This window comes from Pristis pectinata, chromosome 2 (genome assembly GCF_009764475.1).
Source record: "Pristis pectinata isolate sPriPec2 chromosome 2, sPriPec2.1.pri, whole genome shotgun sequence".
In the NCBI taxonomy this organism is placed as follows: domain Eukaryota; kingdom Metazoa; phylum Chordata; class Chondrichthyes; order Rhinopristiformes; family Pristidae; genus Pristis; species Pristis pectinata.
The window spans coordinates 39,301,091-39,325,046 of record NC_067406.1 but is presented as its reverse complement, the minus strand read 5'-3'; the positions used below and the strand labels follow the sequence as shown (position 1 = coordinate 39,325,046).

The 23,956-nt window shown below is 39.7% G+C and overlaps 1 protein-coding gene across 1 annotated transcript in view; it reads left to right on the top strand.

The window, feature by feature from the left end:
* Positions 1–23,956, top strand: part of dcaf12 (DDB1 and CUL4 associated factor 12) — a 77,850-nt gene that overhangs the window by 29,443 nt on the left and 24,451 nt on the right. Inside the window, exons 2-3 of the mRNA XM_052041662.1 lie at positions 15,767–16,021; positions 21,192–21,404. Coding sequence (XP_051897622.1) covers positions 15,767–16,021; positions 21,192–21,404 — 468 coding nt within the window. The remainder of the gene's footprint in view (positions 1–15,766; positions 16,022–21,191; positions 21,405–23,956) is intronic.

Genomic DNA, 23,956 nt, shown 5'->3' with positions numbered 1-23,956 from the left:
TGGGTCTGGTCTCTCAACCTAAGGAAGGATGTACTTGTGAATGAGTGAGTGAATGCATTAAAAGTTCATAAGATTGATTCTCGGGGTGATGGGTTTTTCATATTTAGAGAGATTAAGCAGACTAGGCCTATGCTATAATGAGTGTCGAAGAATGAGATCTCATGAAAACGTACACAATTTTACACGGGAGAGAGTTCCAAATTCCTGTTTAACTGTGTCCTAACTTCGCATCTAAACAATCTGGCTTTGGTATTTAGATCAAATTCCTAAGGCCTATATTCCTCAACTTGAAGATAAAAAAATCTACTTATGTTGGAAATCTGAAATATAAATAGAAAATGCTGGACACACTCAAGCGGGTCAGGCTGCATCTGTGGGAGGAGAAACAGAGTTAAACTTTTGGGTCTGAGATCATGCTGAAGATTCTGATGAAGGATCGCGGACTTGAATTATTAACTGTTTCTCTCTCCACCGTTGCTACCCGATCTGTCCAGCATTCTCCCTTTATTTCAATTCCAACATATGCAGATATTTTGATTTTCATTTCCAAGAGAAGCAGAGGTTGTTCTCCTTGGATCAGAGGAGGTTGAGAGGAGATCTTGATAGACATAATTAAAGTCATGAAAGGTACAGATAGGTTGAATAGAAAGAAACTGTTCCCAAGAAATTGGGGCATAGAATGAAGTTGATTGGACAAAGAACCATAATTAATATAATGAAAAACTTCTTTGCACAGCAAGAGGTTAGGGTCTGGCATTGAATACCTGGGAAGGAGTGGAAAGAAGCACATTCAATTGAACCTTGGATTGGTAGCTGGATAAGTGAAAAGGAAGAATTTTTAAGGTGGTGGGGATTGGACAGGGACATGGGACTAACTGGATTGCTGACTGGACTTGGGCTAAATGGCTTCATTACATGCTGTGATCGTTCTGCGATTCTATGATGTGGTGTTCAGAATGGCTCAAAAAATTCTAAGTATGGTTATACCAGGACTTTGTACGCCAGAGCCTGTTCTATGCCAGTTAGACTAGAAAGTTTGTATTCCAGGAAATGAAGAAAATCAACCTATTTATGGCAAATGTGAATTACAGACTACTTGACATGAGTCTTTTGGCAGCTGGAATGAATTCAAGGCAACAGTGTTTTTATCTGTAATTTGTATTGTTGAAGACTTGATTTTGACAGCCTTCTCAGACTCCAAATGACTAGCTTCTTTTGGTGTTGCAACATTTGGTTTGGAATGTCCCAAACCAGTGTCAGTTACACCTCTATTTCCTACTTCATTTCCTGCTTTTGCCAGAGTGACTTGTAACATATATATTGCCAGAAATTCCCTGCATTCAGGGCCTTGCTATTTGTATTATGTAATCCACCTCTGTCATTTCCTTTCCCTTTCTGGATTGCACAATAGAATAGGTGGATTACACAATAGAAATACAATTTAATTCAAGCAGAATATTTCTCAAAGTTTAGTGATGCTTTTGTTGCAGCTAGATAAGAATCTTTATAAATGCTATTGAGAATAACTGTGACCCAACTTTTGTATTGCTTCAGATGATTTCAGGATACTTGGGTAGCAATATGGGTAGTTAAGGAAATGGCAACAGGTTCTTAACTGTAACTTGTGACTCTGATTTGCATCAATTAATGAGGCCACAAAATTTGATATGTTGAATAGCCAAAAAAAATTGTTGAGGTTTTCCATTTGTTCTTTGTCTTGAATATTGAATACAAACTGATGCATAAATGGGGAGACAATTTGACAGCAAATCCTCCAGCCTCCCTCCCCCCTTTCTCCACCCCCCTCCAAATCCCCATCTCATGGCGGCACTGTTAGATTATTTTTTTCAATTAAAGAATTTTTAATTGAATTATTTTCAGAAATCTAAAATAATAAGAAATGTACTGAAAAATAATGCATACTTAATAGAAGTTTGAAATTTAATTAAGATGATGCTGATACTTAAATGGTTTTACAGAAGAACATTGTTGACCAATTAATAACTGCAGATTTTCCAAGTGGAAAAAGTTCTAAGTTTTTCCTTGTCAACATTGACAAGAAGCTACAAAAACTTAAATTTTCCCACAATATTGTAGCCTGTCAGTCAACTGGAGGAAGATGGTGAGCTCCATTTCAGAACCTGGAATTAACAATGATCTGGTCATTATATCTGAAGCAAAATAGAGTATATTATGAGCTTCTATGTTTTGCTACCTTTTATCATGTGAAGAGAAGTGATATTTAAGTTGCATCTCAAGATTTAATATCAAATTCAGAAACTTTGTATCATTTTAAGAAATTATCACATGAAGTCTTTCCACATATTACCTGCATCTCTGAATGAATGTTTCATATATATATATATATATATTAAACATTGCAATCCAAAGACATTGATGCACGTGTCAGATTCTAATTATTACTGTAATAACTTAGGACAATTTCTATATATGTTTTTTCCCCAACATTTTCTAGTATCAAAAGAGACAAATGTCTTTTACTCTTTAATAACACTCCCATAGTTTTAACATAGAGAAACATTGTGCAAAATCATAAAGGAAAAAATACCAGATGTTAGAAATCTGAAATAAAAACAAAATCTGAGTCTAGTAAATATTAACTATTTCTCTCTGAACAGAGACTGCCTGATCTGAGTGCAGTTGGAAAATTTGATGTTCACTCAAAAGGTTGCAAAGTGCCTTGATGGAAGATGTTGTTATAGTTTACATTGGGCCTCTCTGTGGCAGTGGAAGAGGCTGGGGCAGGCAGATTGGAATGAGAGTGGGATTGAGAATTAGTGGCATATAACGGGAAGCTCAGGATCGACCCTGTGGACTGAGCGCAGCTGCTCTGCAAAGCAATCGCCCAATCTGTGTTTGGTTTATAGAGTCTACACTGAGAAGATCAAATGCAGTAGGCTAGATTGGAAGAAGTGCAAGTGAATTACTGCTTCACTTGGAATGATTATTTGGGTTCCTGGATGGTGGGAAGTGCATGAGTGAATGGAGAGAGAGGTTGCATGGGAAGGTGTCATGGGATGGGAACTGGTGGGTGGGGTTGGAGGAGAGGATCAGGAAAGTACAAATTGAGCGGTCCTTGTGAAATGCAAAAAGGGGAAGAGAGGGGACAGTATGATTGGTGGTGGGGTTATGTTGGATCTGGTTGAAATTGTGAAGGATAATACATTGAATGCAGAAGCTGGTGGGATGACAGATGAGTATCAGGGGAACTCTGTTCTGTCCCAGGGGAGAGGGGATGAGAGCAGAAATGTGAGAAATAAAGGAAATGCAGTTGAGACCTTCATTCCCTATGATGGGGAAGCCGCATTTTGGGAATAAAGTGGGCATTTTGAAAGCAACAGAGTGGAAAGCCTCATTATTGGACCAAATGTGACGGGAACGAAATATACTGAGGAAAAAGAATGGCATTCGTATAGGAGGTAGGATGAGAAGATGCATACTCTAAGTAGCTGTGGGAGTCTGTAGGCTTATTTAAAAAGAATGTTGCTGCTCTATGTTTGGGCAGGCACAGTAGTGTAGCGGTTAGCATAACACTATTACGGTGCCAGCGACCCGGGTTTAATTCCTGCTGCTGTCTGTAAGGAGTTTGTACGTTCTCCCTGTGTGTCTACGTGGGTTTCCTCCGGTTTCCTCTCTCATTCCAAAGATGTACGGGTTAGGAAGTTGTGGGCGTGCTATGTTGGCGCTGGAAGCATGGTGACACTTGCCCCCAAAACACTCTATGCAAAAAAAAAGATGCATTTCACTGTGTGTTACGATGTACATGTGACTAATAAAGATATCTTATAAATACAGATATCTTATCTCCTAAGATGGCAATAGGGAGATCCAGAAAAGGAAGGGAAGTGACAGAAGTGGATTACATAAATATGAGAGCAGCAAAAGTGATGAACTTTGAGTTCTATGTGGGTACACACCAATGCAGTCACCAATGTATTAGTGAAGAGTTGGGCGAGTAGCCCTAAATAAGCCTGGAACAAGGAGTTTAGGCCCATGCAAATTCCCATAACTACACCTTTAATCTGGAGAACGTGAGTGGAATCAAAGGTTCATGACTCTTTCAATCCCCGCTGTGCCCAATGGTTCGTGGGAACCGAGGGGAGATGTCTAGGATACCCTGTTCAGGGGTGAAGGGAGTTTAGAGGGTGCAACCAGAGTGTCCCTGTGTTGAGCATAGGGACAAGTTCAGGGGAACTGGGTGACCTTCATTTGAGGAAGAAACATTAGGCTCTCAGACCTTTTGTGGGATGCATGTGCAAATGGATTGAACGTCCAAGGTGAAGATAAGCTGGTTGGGACCAGGAATTGGAAAGTGTCAAAATGGTGGAGGCCTTTAAAATAGTCATAGTAAGGAGACAGGATTGAGTCAAGATGGGAAGAAATAAATTTGGTAGGGCAAGGGATCTTGTGTAGGAAGCAGAAGGCGGCTGCATGGGGTTGGTGCACTGTCAGGTTGGAGGCTGTGAAGAGAAGATCTGAAAAAATGAGATCTGTGACAGTCTGGGAAAGAGTGGCCTGATGATTGATGGAATCGTGGTCCAGAGAGAGGTGTGAGGTTTTGCCTTGAAGTTGACATTTGGCCTCTGCAATGAAGAGGTTGATTTGCCTGACTACAGCAGCACCACTCTTGTCCGTGAGTTTAATAAAATTTGAATTGGTTTGCCCATACAGAAGGGGACAGGTTGGAGTAGGTGTGGGGGGGAGGGGGAAGAAAAATCAAGGTGGTCAATGTCATGTTAGCATTTTGCAATGAATAGATCAAGGGAGAGTAAGAGGCCAGAGTGTGGTGGGGTCCCAGTGGATTGGGAATATTGGAGACAGTAGAAATGATTATCGGTCTGGGGTGAGGATTCCTGGCCAAAGAAATGGGCTGGAAGGCGGCAGAAGAAGAATCCCATTCTGTCCTGTCTGTGGGCAGCTGCCTCCACTGCCATAGTGAGGAGCAATGTAAGCTAGAAGAACAACATCTGGTCCCTTTGCAACCTTCTCAAATGACCGTAGTTTTCCAACTTCAGGTCAACTGCTTTCATCGTTACCGATTTATTGTGTCTCTTTCTCATCTATTTTCTTTAAAATATCTTGCTAAAAGTCAGTGCTTGTGCTCCTTATCACCTGGTCTGTCTTAACCTATCTCCATATATCTTTGTCTGATATCTCACTCCTCTCCCCACCTCTGCTTTGAAAACCAAACCTCTCATCTTTCCCTATTTCTGAGGAAGGATCATTGGCAATATTAACTGGTTTCTCTTTCTATGGATGCTGCTTGACTGGCAGAGTTATTCCAGCATTTCTGTTTTTGTTTTGGATTCCAGCACCTGCAATTCTTGTTTGTTTTCCAGATATATCCCTTGTGTTGGTTCACTCTCTACCTGTTGCAGACCCAATCTGGAATACGTGTCCAGCTTGGTCAGTGGTGGTGCTGTGAAGCCACTCAGCAATGGACACTGTCCTCTGGGTGGGAGACGTCATTCTGTCCTGCTGGTAGGACAGGACAGGACATACCTGGAGATTAAGATGCAGGAGTCTGACGTGTTATCATTATAGAACTTAAGGATGACTGTACAGGGATGATGCTCAGCCAGTCTGTTGGATAGCCTTCCCAACTTGGATACTAGTTCCCAGATATTTGCAGGAGGACCTTTTTGAGGTTGAATTGGCAGAGAGTGACTTTACCATGAACAATTTCAGTGCCTAGATTGATGCCAGTCGGTTATGTTTAACTGAGTGGCTTGCTGGATCTTTAAGAATCGACCTTATCAGCGGGTCCAGTGTTGCATATACTTCAAATTGGTTAAGGATGTCAGAATTCCTCTCCTAAAGGACAGTCTTGTAGTTTTGTGCTCATTGTTTTTAATAAATAACTGGGCTTTTCTTAAAAAAAAACAGATGCATCAACTTTCAGTCTCAAAGTGCAGTTTGTTGTGAACTTTGCCAAATAATGTTGCCAGAGAGAGGGAATGGCATGCATGCATGGTCTCTATTGGCCTTTGCAATGTTCTTCCAGTTGTTATATTCTGCAATGAGAACGAGAATATTTATGCCTCAATTGAAGAGCATTTCAGGGCTTTAATCAAGGGTAAATTTTTTTTGTTGTTGTTGCTCACCATCCTTGCAATGCATTATAAATTATTTTGCAAAAAAATACCTCCAGCAAACACTTCATTAGAAACCTGGTCCTGTGTGTTGCAGAGTTCATGCTTCATTAGTTTGATTCAACATGATATGCAAACAAATTCGTAATAATTAACTTCCTTCAGTAACTTCCTTCCTCATACTTTGTTATTTTGATTTCTATTAGTGTCTCCTGTCCTGTTCCATTTGTATGTGATTTTACTCTTGCATTCTGTCAGGTCACTGTCCCATGCATTACACAAAGAAATATAATTCATCACTAGCCTTATATGCATGTTTGAAAGCCATATGCAGCATTCCAAATGTGGAATGTGATTTGGCATGGTTAAGACTTAGTGCCAGAAAAGAACTTTATCAGCAAGGGAAATACGTTTTCTAAGCAGGCCTTCAGGGGCGTTATTCTTCAATTTGGTTTAAACAGGAAAAGTTTAACTCCCGTGGAAAGAGAAACATGACGTTTGGGTTGACATCAGATCTTTGACCTGAAATGTAAACTCTATTTTTATTTCCACAGATGCTGCGTGATCTATTTCCAAAATTTTGTGTTTTGATTTCAGACTTCTAGCATCTGTAGTTCCTTCTGATTTTCAAAATTCAGCCATATTTGAAACGTACTGCTTTTCTTTTTGTATCTATTCCTTGATTGTAACCATATCAAATGTCTTAATTCTTGACTAGTACTATTGCCCTACTCATCTTTTTCACTCGCCTCATCTAGCCTGAAGAAATTATAAGCAAGACTTGGAAAAACTATTAATTCTCAGGATCATGGCATCACAAGAAGTGGTAGGATTTATTGCGAACACTATGTGCAGAGAAGTTACAGGTGGCCTGCCTTTTAAGTTTGTAATCCTGCCCAAATTTAAGCTTCTATACCATATGTTAATCCAGTGGTTTTCAACCTTTTTCATGCTGCGGCCCCCCAGAGCATGTCCTTGTTAGATGGCGGACTCCCAAAGCCCACAAAATCAAACAATCGATAATTCATGCATATAACACTTAAATTACTGCACATAAGCCCTATTGAAATCACCGATAATTACCAGTGGTGTCTTTCATTGTTCAGTTCAATGTGAAGGTTGTGCCTGTTTTGTACTGCAGAGTTTGTCCAAACGTGGTGGTATGTGCGACAAACATACGTGTATGTCATCCTCAATATTCAGTCTTGATCTGTATTTGGTTTTCATGGCAATGACTGCAGAAAATGCTATTTCGCACAGGTAAGTGTTGCAAATGGTAACAGAACATTGACGGCTTTGCCGGACAGCAGTGGATACTCCTGGGAACATGCTATCCAGAACGACAACAGTGACATTCAGTTGAACTGCAAGTGCAAAGTCCTGTCAGATGACAGTTCAGCCAATTCTTCTTGTTCACGTCCAGTTAAATCAGAAAGCATGCATTCAAATGGATTTCGAATCCAATCAAACATGCTCGTGTCATCGTCGCTGAAATACTCATGGAAATAATGTGACAGCTATTGAATATGGTTCAAAACGGTGCTCGCAATGGCCTCTGTCTTAGTCTCGTTCACTGTCAGAAAGTCAGCCAGCAACGGAAACGTATCATAGACGCCTTGCTCGCATCTTCCCTTCCAGATACGGAGTTTTTTCTGGAAGGCATTGATTTTTGTCATGCGTTTTCAGAACATTTGAGCCAGGTCCTTGCAATGATAGATTTAAGCTGTGCAAAATGTTGAAAATATCTGCAAGATAAGCTAATCTGGCAACCCACGTCTCATCTGTCAAGAACTGTGCCAATGATCCATTATGCTCATTTAGAAAAATGAGCAGTTCGTCTCGCAATTCATATACACGCTGCACAACGTGACCTTGTGACAGCCATCTGACTTCTGTACGTAGCAACGAATGCTTACGCTCGGCTTCCATTTCACGGCATATGTTTTCAAACAAACGATGATTGAGTGGCCTGGCTTTGATAAATTTAACGATTTTAATGCATGTGGAAAACACATCTGCAAGATTTTCATCCATATCCTTTGCAGCCAAAGCCTCACGGTGAGTCATGCAGTGGGTTGCTGCTACATGTGGAGCTGCTACTTTCACTCTGCGACTAGATCCGACTTCCATCCCATCATTGCGGCAGCACCATCCGTGCATACTCCCAATACAGTGTCCACACCAATGCCGATTGTACAAAAAAAGTGTCAAGCACACGGAAAAGTTCTTCACTGGTTGTATGCCCTGGGAGTGCCTTGCAAAACAAAAAGTCTTCCAAAGCCTCTCCTTCCCAGCAATATCGAACATAAACCAACAACTGTGCAGCACTGGCAACATCAGTACTTTCATCGAGCTGAATCGCAAATCTGACTTGCTGAAGACGTGCTGTCAGCTGGCTCTGTATATCTTCCGCCATATCGCCAATTCTTCTGCTTACTGTGTTATCAGACAGTGGAATGGCTTTCAGTTTTTGACTGGATTCTTTTCCCAGTACAACTTGGCATATATCTACTGCTGTAGGCAGTATAAGATCTTCTCCAATTGTGTGAGGCTTTCTGGAACGTGCTATTTGTAATGCTACTAAATATGACGCACGAAGACCCTTCTCATTTACAGTGGCACAGGCTGTCATTTTGCCTTTCTGCTTGAGGTACAGCTCCTTTTGCCACTCAAAATACTCCTTTGGCTTACTGGCAATATCTGGATGCACTGTTGTTAGATGGCGCTTCAATTTCGCTGGTTTCATTGCATCATTGGACAGTGTTTGCAAACACACAACACAGAGGTTGGTCCGCATTTGTCCCCACTGCGATGAAGCCATATGAAATGTATTCTGGATCGTACTTGCGTTATTTTCTCTTACGGTCACCCTTATCCCCTTTGTCATCAGAATCTTCTGGTTTCTGGTCAGCTTTTCTCTTCAGAAATTTCTCCATACTCAGCAATACACACTGGACAGATTAATTACTATTACTGATAAACAAAATTATCAAAACTAATCTAAAATTTACACGCTTGCACACTTTTCGTTTAACAGTGACGTCACTGTGGCGTAAATGCACGGTAAGTAAGCAATATTATTAAGGCACACCAACAACGTCACTCAGTCTTGCTAACACTACAGTGCACAACAGAATAGTAGTGAGTAGTGAACACTACTGACTACACAAATTGAATATTAAGCAGCAGTTTACCAGAAGGGAACACCATCTAAGTCTCTAAGACTGTTGCTTATAACAGATTTTTCTGAACAGTGGAAAACTGGAGAAAGCAAGTAAACTACATCTTTGTAACAGGTCGCTTTTCCATTTTTGTCTTGGCTTGCTCGCGGACCCCCTGGCAACCCGCTGTGGACCCCCAGGGGTCCGCCGACCACAGGTTGAAAACCTCTGTGTTATTCCACTTGTTATTTGACTCAGTGATATTGACCTGCTGGATGTGGCCCACAGACTTGCTATTAACTTCCCTGGGGGAGTTGGAGGGCAGTCACCCTCTAACTACCCCTATTTGACTGGAAGATCTTTGCAACTTATCCCTAGAACAACCCTGGCATCACCCTATCACAGGTATTCCCTCAGCCCTCTCCATCCCTTACATTACCTTCTCTACTTTTTTTCATCCCCCCCCAACCAGTTCTGACAAAGGGTCTTTAGCCCGTAATGTTAATTGTTTCTTGTTGGACAGATTTTGCCTGACCTTAGTGTTCCTAGGATTTTCTGTTCATCCATCTGTGATATTGGTTCAGTTCTTTTCTTTATTAGTACAGCCTGATCTGAGCATGTTCCAATGTCCTGCTATTAGCATCACATTACACTTCTTTGTCTGCATTATCTTCCTCTAACTGCTCCTATTAACCCATTTGACCAGAGGACCCCTTCGGCTCAACCCCATGACAAGCTATGCCTTGCCCTATCACAGATATTTTCTTTGCCCTATACAGCTCTCTTGCCACCTTCACTGCAACTAAAAGCTACCTTTCATTTTATCTATTTCCCATTTCTCTGCCTAAGTGTCAACAAATTCTGGATCTCTGAACGTTCATTAAGATGGAAGCCCCAAACACGTTGGTACTCTTTGCCAGTTTTTACCCAGCTGCACTCCATTGGACATCATGAATCTAATGACAAGAATGTAAAATTGTGGCATTTCTTCAGGATTTCAGTAGGGGGTTTCATCCAACAACATTGCAAGATTTTCAAATTGGCATTTTTGAGCTCATTAAATGTATTTTGTCAGAAACATTTAAAAACTATTATCAGATATATTTTGTTTCTGATGATTTTGATAGGCAACTAAGAAAGGTGGCATGGCTAAGTCAGCTGAAGCTTTTTTTCATAACCTTGCTGTGCCCTAACTCCTCCCCACCTCATGACAGCAGTTACTTGTGTAAGGATTGACCAGTGCCCTTGACACTGAGGATGGGGGACAGCATTTTTCAGAAAGTTAACATCGGGAGTATTTGCTGAAGATCAGTATGTTAGGTTAGTGAGAAGCAGCTTGTCACTGACAAGAAAATCTGCCTTAATACTGGCTTAATAAATGTACAATTGGGGTTTTGTTTAGTCAGATATAGAAGATAAACTAGGCCAGTCCAGTGGGCAGAGTAGACATGGACATAAGGGACATGGGAGAATTGGAAGGCTAATTACATCTATTTTAATGCAAGAAGCCTGACTGGTAAGGCAAATGAACTTAGTGTATTGATCTGCTCGTGGGAATATGATCTTGTTGCAATCGCTGTGTGATTTGGGGGTGGGGTGTGCGGTTGTAAACAGAAGGAGGGGGCATTGCATTATTGATCAAGGATACCATCACTGCAATAATGAGGGAGGATGTCATGGAAGTTGTACAGCGCAGAAACAGCCCCTTTGGCCCAACTCCTCCATGCCAACCTAGTTTATCTTGGAAGGCTTTTCAAATGAATTTATATGGATCGAGTTTAGGAATAATTAAGGGGCAGTCACTTTGCTTGGATTATACTACAGACCTGCCAACAGTGAAAACAGTGATATCTCTCAACAGAGCTAAAGGAGCAGATAACATAGACAAATCACAAAGATATAAAAGGAATAGGATTATAGTAGGGGATTTCAGCTTCCCCAATATTAACCAGGAGTGCCTTAATGTGAAAGGATTAGATGAGGTGGAATTTTCAAAATGCATGTTGGAGAACTTTCTGTGCTATAAGTGGATCTACTAGGAATGGCACAGTGTTAGACCTAATCCTAGAAAATGAAGCAGGAGAAGTGAATGGAGTGTCAGTGGGCAAGCACTTTGGGAATATTGATCATAACTCAAAGTAGCTATGGAAGAGAATAGGAAGTCTGGAAATCAAGTCTCTGAATTGGGGGAAGGCTTCTTCCAAAATCATTAGACAGAATCTGATAAATGAAGCCTGGGAACAGCTGTAGTACATCTATATTTGAGAAGTGAGAGTCTTTAAAAGTGAAATAGTGAGAGTTTAAATTTAAGAAAATTTTTTTTTTTTATTTACAGCGTGGTAACAGGCCCTTCCAGCCCAACGAGTCTGCGCCGCCCATTTTAAACCTCCAAATTAACCTACCCGTACATCTTTAGAATGTGGGAGGAAACCGGAGCACCCGGAGGAAACCCACGCAGACACGGGAGAACGCACAAACTCCTTACAGACAGCGACGGGAATCGAACCCCGATCGCTGGCGCTGTAATAACGTTGTGCTAACCGCGACCAATGTGTTCCCATTCTGACGAAGGGTAAAGATAGCAAGTCAAGGAAACCTGAATTTCAATGGATATCAAGGGATTGATTTAAAAAAAACATTTGATTGGTACATAGCACTGAAAACTTGGGAGGCTCTTCAGGAGTGAAGACTGTGTCTTACTCCTATGTGGGAGGGGGCTGCTTTTTAAAAAAAAATTAAGAGGGCAAAGGGAGGCTAAGACATATCATGAGCAGATAAGATTAAGGAACATATCAAGGCACCTTAGAAGTTTATTAAGAGTAAGGGGGCCCATTAGGGAGCAAAGGGGCAACCTGCAGAAAGCCAGAGGACATGGTCAAGGCCTTAAATGAATATTTTTCATCTGTATACATCAAGGAGAAAGACATTGTAGTTGGAGATTCTAGTTGGAATTGTGAAATTCTGGAGCATGTTAACATTAAAAAAAAAAGTTATTAGATGTCTTAACAGGCATAATAACTCCCCAGGGCCTGGTGAGATGTATCCCAGACTGCAATGGAATGCAAGGGAGGAGATTGTTGGAGCACGGCTTATAGATATTTAAATCTTCATTGGCCACAATGTGCTGCCAGATGACTGGAAGACAGCAAACGTAATAGCTTTATTCAAAAAGGTATTCACAGGCCACTAAATCTAAAGTCAGTGGTAGGGAAGTTATTGGAAAAGGTTCTGAGGGATGGGTTAATCTACACTTGAAATGGCAGAGTTTGATCAGGGATATCCAGCACGAGTTTGTTGGTGGGAGATCCTGTCCAACTTAGTGAATTGAGTTTTTGAAAGAGGTAATGAAATATATTGATGAGGGCAGTGCATTTGATGTGGTTTTCATGAAATTCAGTTAGACCTTTGACAAGGTTGAAAAGGTTAGACCCCATTGGATCAAGGCAGACCCATACAATCCTACTGGCTTAGTAATAGGAGACAAGGGTGATGGTGGAGGGCTGCTTTTGTGTTTGGAGGGATCAATGCTGGGAACCTAGCTGTTTGTTATATACATTAATAACTTGGATATAAATGTTGCAATTATGATTGTTTGAAAATGACACAAAAATTGGTTGTTTTGATGTTGAGGAGGATAGTCTTGGATAAGGTGGGCAGGGCAATGGCAAATGGAATTTAATTCTGACAGATTTGAGGTGATGCATTTTCAGGGGGTTAAATGTTAGAAAATGCACCATGAATGGCAGGTTTCAGGGAGTATTGAAGACGAAATAAAGGGACCTTGGTATACGTCCAAAGATTCCTGAAGGCATCAGCACAGGTTGATAGGGCGCTGAAGAAGCCATACGGGATTCTTGTCTTTATTAGCCAGGCCATAGAATATAAGAGCAGGGAGGTCTTGCTACAATTCTGTAAGACTTTGTTTAAGCTAAAGTTGGAATATTGTGTGCAATTCTAGTTGCCATACAACAGGAAGGGTGTGATTGCACTGGAGTGGGTGTAGAGGAGTATTGCTTGGGATGGAATGTTTCTGCTGTGAGGAGAGACTGGATAGGCTGGGCTTATTTTTCTTGGAGCAGAGGAGGTTGAGGGGGAACCAGATAGAGGTACACAAATTTGAGATGCATAGATATGGTAGATAGTAAGACAGACTTCCCCATAGAAGTGTCTTAAGGCTAGAGGGCATAGGTTTAAGATGTGGTGTAAGAAGTTTAGACAGGATCTGAGGAAGAATTTTTTTCACCCAGAAGGTGATTGAAGTCTGGAACACATTGCCTGAGAAGGTGGAGGGGGCTGGTGCTCTCACAAAATTTAAGAAGCATTTGGATGAGCATCTGAATTGCCAAGACATGGTAGACTACGGACAAAGTCCTACTAACTGGGATTAGTATTGATACTTGCTGGTGTGCATGGACATGGTGGGCCAAAGGGCCTGTTCTGTGTTGCGTGACTGATCTTTGAACTCCAGTGTTGGTTTGAATACTCAGCATTCAATTCATCAATTCAACTCTGACTTCAATTATTGTGTAAATTTGAACTTTTGCTGAATTTTGTCATGTTGTGTTTTGGAGCTCTTTCTATCAAAGGTGCTTTATTTAAAAAAAACACTTGTGATTTCCTTTTTCTGTTGTGAGGGAAAGCTATGGACTTGGAACATTAACTTTTTGTCTGTCCACAGATGCTGCCCAACTTGCTGAGTGTCTCCAGCACTTTGTTTTTCTTATTTTCATTTTCTCATCTGTCAATTTTACTTCATACATCTATTTGAAGACTTTTAGTTTTCCTGGTTTCAATCTCTGGTATCAAATTAGATTTTGTCCACTCTGTGATAGTAATGGTTTAAATCCTCAGTGCTTCTTTTGACTTCTTCAAATAGGCATAGGTGCCACTTTGTTCAGTTAATTTTTTTCCCCTTGTGAAAAACTTGCTCCATTAACCTTTATTCTGAATTCTTCCCTGTGAAGTAGCACTAGTTACACGTCCTAAATCCCCTCATGTTCAGCATATGACATGGTAATCAATCCAGAGATAATATTCTTTTGGGTGTTGTTTTTCTGTCTAATCCTTGTGTTATTGGTTATATTATGGAGCATGACTTTTGGTTATTTTCACCCATTCCGTAATGCCCTTCACCCTTTGTGTTCTGGAAGCAATATTTACCTTGTAGGATTACTGAACACAACTGAGTACAGAATCTCTAACTAGTGTTGTGATGCTGTCATAGGTTTGCTTGGTTATTGATATGTTGAGTGGTTTGTTTTAAAGGTGCTGCATTTTAACCCCATACCACCATCCACCAAGTCATTTTCACTGTCCATCTTTCATCTGTTCATTACTGGCACATTCTAGTAAGCTTAGAATTACTTTCAGTTATAAGGTCTCTCTTCTACTACTCATTTTGGTGGTTGAGGAGCCATGGTTATCACACCACGCAAATCTCAATGATTTCCTGTACTTTCATTTCATGTGTCTAATTTAAAAGTCAAGATAATTTTTGAATGAACTGCAACCTGTAGCAAAAGTTACACTTACTGACTGCAAATGGATATTAATGCATAACTTTTATAAAAGATAATTCTACCAATTGCATCTCTAACTTAAGACCAAATGGCACATTCTTGTGCTCTTTTTTTTAATTCAGTGGTCTCTTGTAATGTTTTTTATAAACTGAAACATTTTTAATTAACGTTTTGATTTTTTAAAAATATTATTTGTAATCTTGGATACCTTACACTGACAAGGATATGAAGTGGAATAGATTTAGAAGAAATTGTGATTTGGAGTCTTTGAATAAATGAAGAAAGGCAAGCAGGATCTATAAAATGCCTGCAGATGTGATGATGCCATTTAAACAGATGAAAATTTTGGTTCAACATTACTGCGATTACATAGGCATCCTGTAACTTTAAAGTAAACATTGCTCCAAAATAGGGTTTTAAAAAAAATTACTGCCACTTAGATTGTTACTTTCCTTAAAAGTACTATGAATAATTCTCCCTATATTTATGCTGATGAAAATCATAGACATTAATTTTTTGTAGTTGTTTGCCTGAATATGAATTGAGATGAACAGTATTTTGATGGAAGAATAGGAGTAAGGAGAGATGTATCTTAGTGCGCTATTCTTTTTGAAGTGTTATCTCTTGTCATATGCAGGTGGAGTCGACACCTCCATAAATGCTACAATGCCTTTTCAAGTGAAGCTTAATGGTCTTTGCTTTTTTTTAAATGTAAGGACAGGTGGTTCAAATTATTTCCAAGACTTAAGGGGACAGTATGTCTTTAGAAAGTTAACATGCACCACTCTACTTGGTTGTCCCCGTGCAGTCTTGTAGTCACAATGGCTTTTAAAAGAATAGTGATAGCTTTGGTTTCTGTCTTTAGTGATCAGGGGAAAAAGTTACCTTTTTAAAACAAAAAAATTGCTGATTTCATCCAAACAGTTCACTATATAAATAAGTCAACTAATTTATTATTACGTTCCTTCAACAGTGCAGCCAGGATCAAACACTCCGTAAGAAGAAGAAGCTACCGCTTGTGAAGAAGTCCTTTGTCTGTTACCTCGCAGGTCAACAGATTAAGCTTCGGAATGAGCAGAGCTACCAACAAGCACTGCGTGGCTATGCGGCTCACAGACTACCTGCCCTTTTGAAGGAGGAAGAATTCCACTTAGGAACCCTGAACAAGGTGTTTGCATCCCAGTGGCTGAACCATCGGCAAGTGGTGTGTGGAACAAAATGCAACACAGTGAGTAGAACATTTTTAAATGAAAAGAAGGCCATTTGACCTATTGCACCGATGCAGGCCAAAAATAGATTTTGGGTTAATCACACTTCCCAGCTTCGGTCCACAGCCTGCAGCTTATGGATCTTCCAAGTGCTTGTTTGGAGTTGGAACAGGCCCTTTGTCCCAACTTGTCCATGCCGATTATGTTGCCCAGCAAGCTAGTTCCATTTGCCTGCCTTTGGCCCATAGCCCTCTAAACCTTTCCTATCCATTTCCTATAAGCTGGCTTTTAAATGTTGCTCATGTGCCTGCCTCAACCACTATTTCTGGCAGCTCATTCCAAATATGCACCACCCTATGCGTGAATAAGCTACCCCTGATGTCCCTTTTAAATCTCATCAGCCAGGGCATTGAGTATAGGAGTTGATCTGATCTTAAACCATGCTGTCTTCTTTTTAGCACCCCCTCCCTGGGAAAAAAAAGACTCTGCTTTCACCTTGCCTATGACCCTCATGACCTTCTATACCTATCAGGTCACTCCTCAATCTCCTATGTTCCAGGGAATAAAGTCCTAGTCTACGCAACTTCTCCTTGTAACTCAGGCCCCCAAGTAAATTTTTAATGCACGCTTTCTAGTTTCATAACATCTTTCCTATAACAGGGTGACCAAAAACACACACAATAATCCAAGTGCGGCTTCACCAACATCTTGTATAACTGCAACCTAACTTCCCAACTCCTATACTCAATGCCCTGGCTGATGAAAGGCAGTGTGCCAAATTCCGCCTTCGCCATCCTATCTACCTGTGATGCTGCTTTCAGCGAACTATGCACTTGCACTCCTAGATACCTCTGTTCCATAACACTCCCCAGGGCCCTACCATTCACTGTACAAGTCCTACCCTGGCTTGATCTCCCAAAATGCAATACCTCACATTTATTTGGATTGAAAGCCACTTGCCCGTCCTCAGCCCACGTACATGTTAAATATCGTAAGTGTTTCTGCCTCACCTGCCCTTCCAGGCAGTGAGTTCCAGATGTCACCAACCATTGAGTGAAATAATTTTCTCTCAAATCCCCTATGACAATTTAAGTTAAATCTATGCACCCTTTGCTAAGGAAAATAGTTTTTTTCTGTTTACACTATCTAGATCTCGAATAGTTGTAGATACTTTAGTTAAATCTTTGCTAAAGCACCTTGGTTCCAAAGAAAGTAACTCCAGAGAGACATTCTCTCCTAACTGTAATCATGCAGTCCTACCAACATCTTCATAAATCTACTCTGGTGTTATGTCCTTCCTGTCGTGCAGTAACCAGAATGGAGTACAGTTGTAGCCTAACTAATGTTCTCTACAGTTCTAACGTGACCTCCCTATTTGTCTATTCTATTACTGGGGCAATTAAGGCTAGTATCCCAAATGCTGCCTTACCCACTGTATTTACCATTTCTGACATCTTCAAGGCTATTGCCTGCAGTACAAGAGTCTTCAAATGCTCATCCAGCTGCAATATCTTTCTGTTCCTCCGTACTACTTGATGTTCTACCATTTATCATGCATTTCCTTGCCTTGTTTATCTTCTCCAAATGAATTATCTCACACTTCTCTGGATTAAATTCAATTTGTCCATTAATATCTTCCTGTCAAATTTTCTTCCTCCCTATTAAACCACACTGCCAGTTGCCAGCATGATGTAGCCCTTAGATTTGTCCAAATCATTTATGTATGCCGCGAACAATAAGGATCTAGTACTAAGCATTCTGTACCCCACTGCTTATAGCCCCTCAGCTAATAAAATTCTCAACAAATCATTGTTTTTGCTTTCTGCCAATCTTTAATCCAATTTTCCACTTTCCCTTGGACCTCACAGGCTTTTACTTGATCAGTTTACCACATAGGACTTTATTAAATGCTTTATTAAAATCCATGTACACTGTATCAAATGTCCTACCCTCAATGACATTCTTTGTTGCCTCCTCAAAATTCATGTGTTAACCAGACATGACCATCCCTTAACAAATTCATGCTGACTCTTGTTGATTAACTTGTGTCTTTCACTGTTGACTTCTCCTGCCACTTAGAATTTCACATCTCTTATAAGAAGCTGAAACCATAATCTTTACAAAAGAGAATACTTGCTAAATTTATGTATCATTATTACAGTTGAATCTTTTCATATTCTTACTGAGATGTGGCACCTAAAATTGTATGCCGAATTCTAGATGGGATGTGATTTGGCATTATGTAGCTACAGCAGTGCTCCTGCCCCACCATGCTCACACCCCTTGAGATAAATGATGATGTTCCATGAGTCTCATTGATTTTGCTACCTCTTTGGATTTAAATGATTTGAGTACATAGACTATTAAATGTTGTTGTGCTCTACTGAACCCCATTTCTCACAGTTTAAAATAAATTCTGATTTTTTTTTAAATGATCTCATTTTTGCCCGTTATGAAAGTTCAGATGCTTAACATTCACAGACATGCTCTTGCTTATCTTAATATTATATCCTTGAAAGAATGCAACTGTTTGGTTCACTTTAATTTATTGAAGCATTCAATCACTTTATTTCATAAAAAAAAAAGTGATATGTTCCCAACAACTGACATTAAATTTTAGGCTTGTGGTTACCCATCTTCCATCCTTAAATAAGTACCTTTTATCCTGTCCAACAGCACAATTACCAAATTTGGGAATAGAAATTGATTGAAAATTGAACAAACAGCCCTGATTTTATGTATATATTTTGGAGTAGGATTTCTTTTTTCCCCCACTCTCCATGCATGACTGTATTTTTCTTTGGACTTCCAGCAGGCTATTAATTTGAACATGATGTGATGAGATATGCTTACTAACTGGGACATGGATCAGTGTCAAACTTGGAAAATCTGCCAATCAAAAATTTATTCAAATCATGTTTGTATTTGGCATTCCTTGATCGTGGTGCAATATAAAATCAATTGTGGTAACCATTGTGTCATGCTAAACAGTCTTAACAGCAAGTGTTTCTTCACACAAGGAAAGCTAATATCAGGATACGTATTAGTCAAAAATGTTTATTTTCTGCCATGTTGCACAAGACTGGGCAGTGAATATAAGCATAAATATCAACTCTCAAAAGGTAGTAGCCATTGAGATTTGGCAAACCTTTTGTGTCCCTCAATTACAAATTTAATTGTACCTCCTAGAGTTATCAAAATTATCATCAAAGCTCCAGTGTAACCAGACCACATTTGTCACTGCACCCTCTATGCTGAGTTTGTACAGCAGAAAACTAACTATTTGCTTAGATATACCATTGTATTTTTCTCAGTTAGTTGTCCCTCACCAAGGACCAAATAGAAGGTGGCTTCCTATAGTGGAAGCCCACAGCTTTTGTTGAGTAGCAAGATTGTTGTAGGTCATGATTGCCATAACTTCATTCTGTCACTTCTCTAGGAGTTCTAAGAACAAACCACGTTATAATGCTAGTTAATGCATACACAACTGGGTATTGGCTCCAAAACTAGCAGAGATGCAAGTTTCCTTCCATTCCTTTGAAGGATTCACGCAGGCATCTATTGCAGGAAATTAGCTATCCGAGCCTTCCGATTCATCCTCATCGGTGTCTAAAATTCCATTTAGAGCAGATCTATAAACATTTCTTTAAGCATTTGTGAAAGCTACATGTTTGCTTTTCTGATTGCCACCTTTCTGTTCATATGCACTTGTTTGCATCAACTAAATACCAGCTAGATATTCTTATATGGATTTGAAGAATGCATTTTTTTTATTTGCATGGAGTAATTCAAAGGAAAAGGATCTTGTAGATTATATTGTTCCCACATAAGTATTTCAAGAACAGTCAAATAACATGAATCCTACAGTATTGTAAGGCAGCTATTGCAGTTTGGAGGATGGCCAAAAGTTTCGTTGAAACCTTGATTCAGTTAACAAACGCCCAATGACATCATTTGAAAAAATAGCTTTTAGCAAAGAATTGGAAAGTAGAGTATTTGTGTTAAACTTAAAGTAGTTGTAGTGGTTATATTATTTAAAAAAAATTTACTTGTTTCCCAGTGATGATGGATGACCTCATCATAGAGATCTTTAAGATTATGGAAGGGTTTAATGTGGTACACAAAAATTATTCCACTTGGGAGAGACCACTGTATGTGGATTAGTAGATACCTGGACTTGAAAGTAGTTATTTTGGAGTTTTTAATAGTGAATTCAGGGGAAACTTCTTTAGAGTGATTAGAATGTGGAATTCACCATCATTTGGAGGAGAGATGGTGGCTAGTGTTAGTGTATTCAGGGAGAAGCTAGAACAATTCTGAGGGAGAAAGGAATAGGGTATTGTGATAGGATTAGATAATGAAGGGTGGAGGAAGTTTATGAGGAACATTGGCATCTTATTTGTGCACTGAGAATGCTTTTTAAGATTGGCATCTATATTGCTTCCCAGGTTTGGTTAAGTAAATTGGCAGTGTATCCGAAATGAAACCTTTTGCTGTAGATTTAATCCTGAGTGCCTACTCTATCATATTTTGTAAATAGTTTAAGTTACTACTTTGTTTTGCAACTCCAAGAAGATGTCATTGTGAAAGATAAATCTTTAAATGTAATTTATCTGTCTTGAGTATGTAGTCTGTTTTTTCTCAAGTTCCATAATGCTTGCTTTCTTTGCGAATCAGCTGTAGATATCATTGATGATACAGGCAGTTAGTATCCCTTCCCTCATTTTCATGAAACTGATGGGGCAGTTAAGAGTCAACCAGATTGATGGGTGAGAAATCAAATATTCTGGTCTATACCTTCCCAGAAAGATGCAAATGAATTGGATGATTTTTTTTAAATGACGATCTTATCATTTCATGGTCATGCATCTGAGATGTACCTTTTTTGGAAAAAAACAATCCAGGTTTATTTAATTACTTGAATTTAAATTCTCCAGCTGTCATGATGGGATTCAACCTCATGTTTCTGGATCAGTGGTCCAGAACTCTGGCTGCTATTTGAGTAACTTAAACTGCTGTGCTTATCATATACCTGTGTGTGTGAAATTGAGATTTTTCCCAAACATACTATAAAACAGATAAGTAGACCTGATTTTATATAGAACTTTATTCAACTGCTGATTTTTTTTTGAAAGAACGGAACCTAAGTTAAAATGTAGGGAGTCATAATTTCTGCTGTTATTATTTCAGCTGTTGGTGGTGGATGTTATGACTGGGCAGATAACAAAAATTCCCATGCTGAAGGACCGAGAACAGCCCAGTGCCATCATGGACCAACAAGGTTGTGGTATTCATGCCATCGAACTGAACCCTTCTCGTACCTTATTAGCAACTGGAGGGGACAACCCAAACAGCATTGCAGTTTATCGACTGCCAACTCTGGATCCTGTTTGTGTGGGAGATGTAAGTTCTGTATCACCAGGGACTTGTTGGTTATACTGAATGAGATAGATGAGCATAGCAATTAGGAGCAAAGTTAACCAGTATTGTCCCTCAAGCCTACTCTGCCATGCAGTAAGATCCTATCTGATCTGACGTTGAACTCAGCTCCCTGCCTGTTCCCCATAACCCTTTACTCTCTGTATAGTATATATTTGTCTGTCTTAGATTTGAACATATTCAATGATTCAACCCTCTCAGGTCTCAACCTCAAAACTTCAAAGATTCACCACCCCATGGGAAAAGAAATTCTTCCTCCACACTATCTTAAATGGGCAACCCCTTGCTTTGAAACCATGACCCCGTTGTTCTGGATTTCCTTACAAGGGGAAACATCCCCTCACATTCTGCCTTCTTGGGTCCCCTCAGAATTATGTATTTCAATAAGATCCAATGAGCATAGCCCCACCTCCATTTCTCATGAGGCAACCTCTTCATTCAACCTAATGAACTTTTCATGAATTACCTCCAATGAATATCCCCCCTATTTTTGTTAAATAATCTCATGTAGCATCTTCTAAAAGGTTTTCTATAAGTCCATACATTCAACATCAGCTGGTTCCCCATTAGTTGTTCTGCCAGTTACAACCTCAAAAAAAAACCCACTAACCCTGTTTCTAAAAAAAAATGGTGAGAGTTTTGAAAGGTGTTAATGTTAAGAGGGACTTGGGCAGCCCTTGGCACAAGTAATTGAAAGTTCACATGCAGGTACAGCAAATGATTGGCAAGACAAACTGTATGTCATTGTTTCTTGCAAGAGCATTTCAGTTCAAGAGTAATGATGCTTTGCTCCAATTATACAGGGCTTTGGTGAGATCACACATGGAATATTGTGTACAACAATCCATGGGATGGAGGGTTTGTCATATGAAGCGAAATTAAACAGATTGGCCTGTACTCTGCAGGGTGTAGAAGAATGAGAAGTGATCTCATAAAGGCATCAAAAATTCAAGGACAAGGTGGATGTGGGGATGGCTAGGATGTCTAGAACTTGGGTCACAATCTGAAAATAAAGGTGCAGCCATTCAAGACAGAAGGGAAGAAGGCAATTCATCTTTGGAATCTTTGACCCAAGAGAGCTGTAGATGCTCAATTGCTGAGCACATTTCAAGACAGATTGATTTTTAAACATTAGGATCAATGAAAATGAAGTTAGTGCAGGAAAGTGGCACTGAAGTATATCAGCTGTGATTTTGTTTGAATGGTGGAGCAGGCTGGAGGGGCCAAATTGCCTCTTCCCATTTCTTATGTTTTTTTTTAACCTAAAATAGTATGATTCATGGTTTCCACAATATATTGTCCTAAATGTACTCTAAGCTTGTCCTGAAGACGACCTTTGCTAATTTAATTTGTCCAGTCTTTATGAAGGTTAAATCCATCTATGATTATTACATTACCTTTCTTGTGAGACCCTATTGTTTAGTGATTTGTATTCTATTACTTTCTAGCTACTGTTAGGGCTTCTATAGACTTTTCTCACTTCTAACTTATTTCCTTTGCTTTGTCATAGCTCCATCTAAACTGATTTTATATCTTGATCTTTTGAATTAGAGTCATTCCATACTACAGAACTGCCTCGGCTCCTTTTCTTTTCAGCATATCCATTTGGAATATCGTGCCCTAGGATATATAGTCTCTATCTTGCAAACATGTCTCTGGAATGGCTTTCAAATCATTCCCATTATTATCTATTTATGGCATCAGTTCTTCTATCTGTCCATGAAAGCTGCATGCATTCAGATCAGGAGCTTTTAATTCTATCTTTTACCATTTTAGACTTCTGACTCCATTTGCAGATGCACTATTATGTATGTATACCCTGTCCCTTTATACCTTTTCACTACCCTGAACTACTGCTTTTATCATTTCTCTTTAACTTTGTAAGTTATCCCTTGCCAGAATATTCCCTCCCCCCTCCAACTGACATTATTTAGTCTGAAACCCAATTTGTATCCCAAGTTTTGTTTCAATAGGGGAAATGGTGCAAGCCCAATCCAATTAAACCCAGTCCCATCAGAACATCCGCTTCATTCCCCAGAACTAGTGCCAGTGTCCCGTGAATTGAAACTCTGAACCACAAATTCAACTTTCATCTTATTGATCACATGCTAATTTGCACTTAGAATCATAGAACAGTACAGTACAATACAGGCTTTTCGGCCCACAATGTTCTGCCGATCTTTAAACCACGCCTAACGCTTGCACTTGTGTAAGATGGGTAGTGATTCTGCTTTCTAATTTAGACTCCAGCTGTGCATTATCCCCTCGCACCCCCTTCCCAACCATCCAACGGAATCTCTTTCTTAGCTCTAGCTATGTTGTTGATATCTATATAGACCATGACAGTGGAACTTTCCACTCCCTCTTCCCTCCCAGTTCTTAGCCCTGAGGAGATTCTTTAACCCTGGTACTGAACAGGCATACAGCTTTTAGGACCCTCACTTTTAGCTGTAGGGAATGTTATCTCCCTTCCCAACTGTACTGTCCCTTATTCCAATTATATTCTTTTCAGTCTC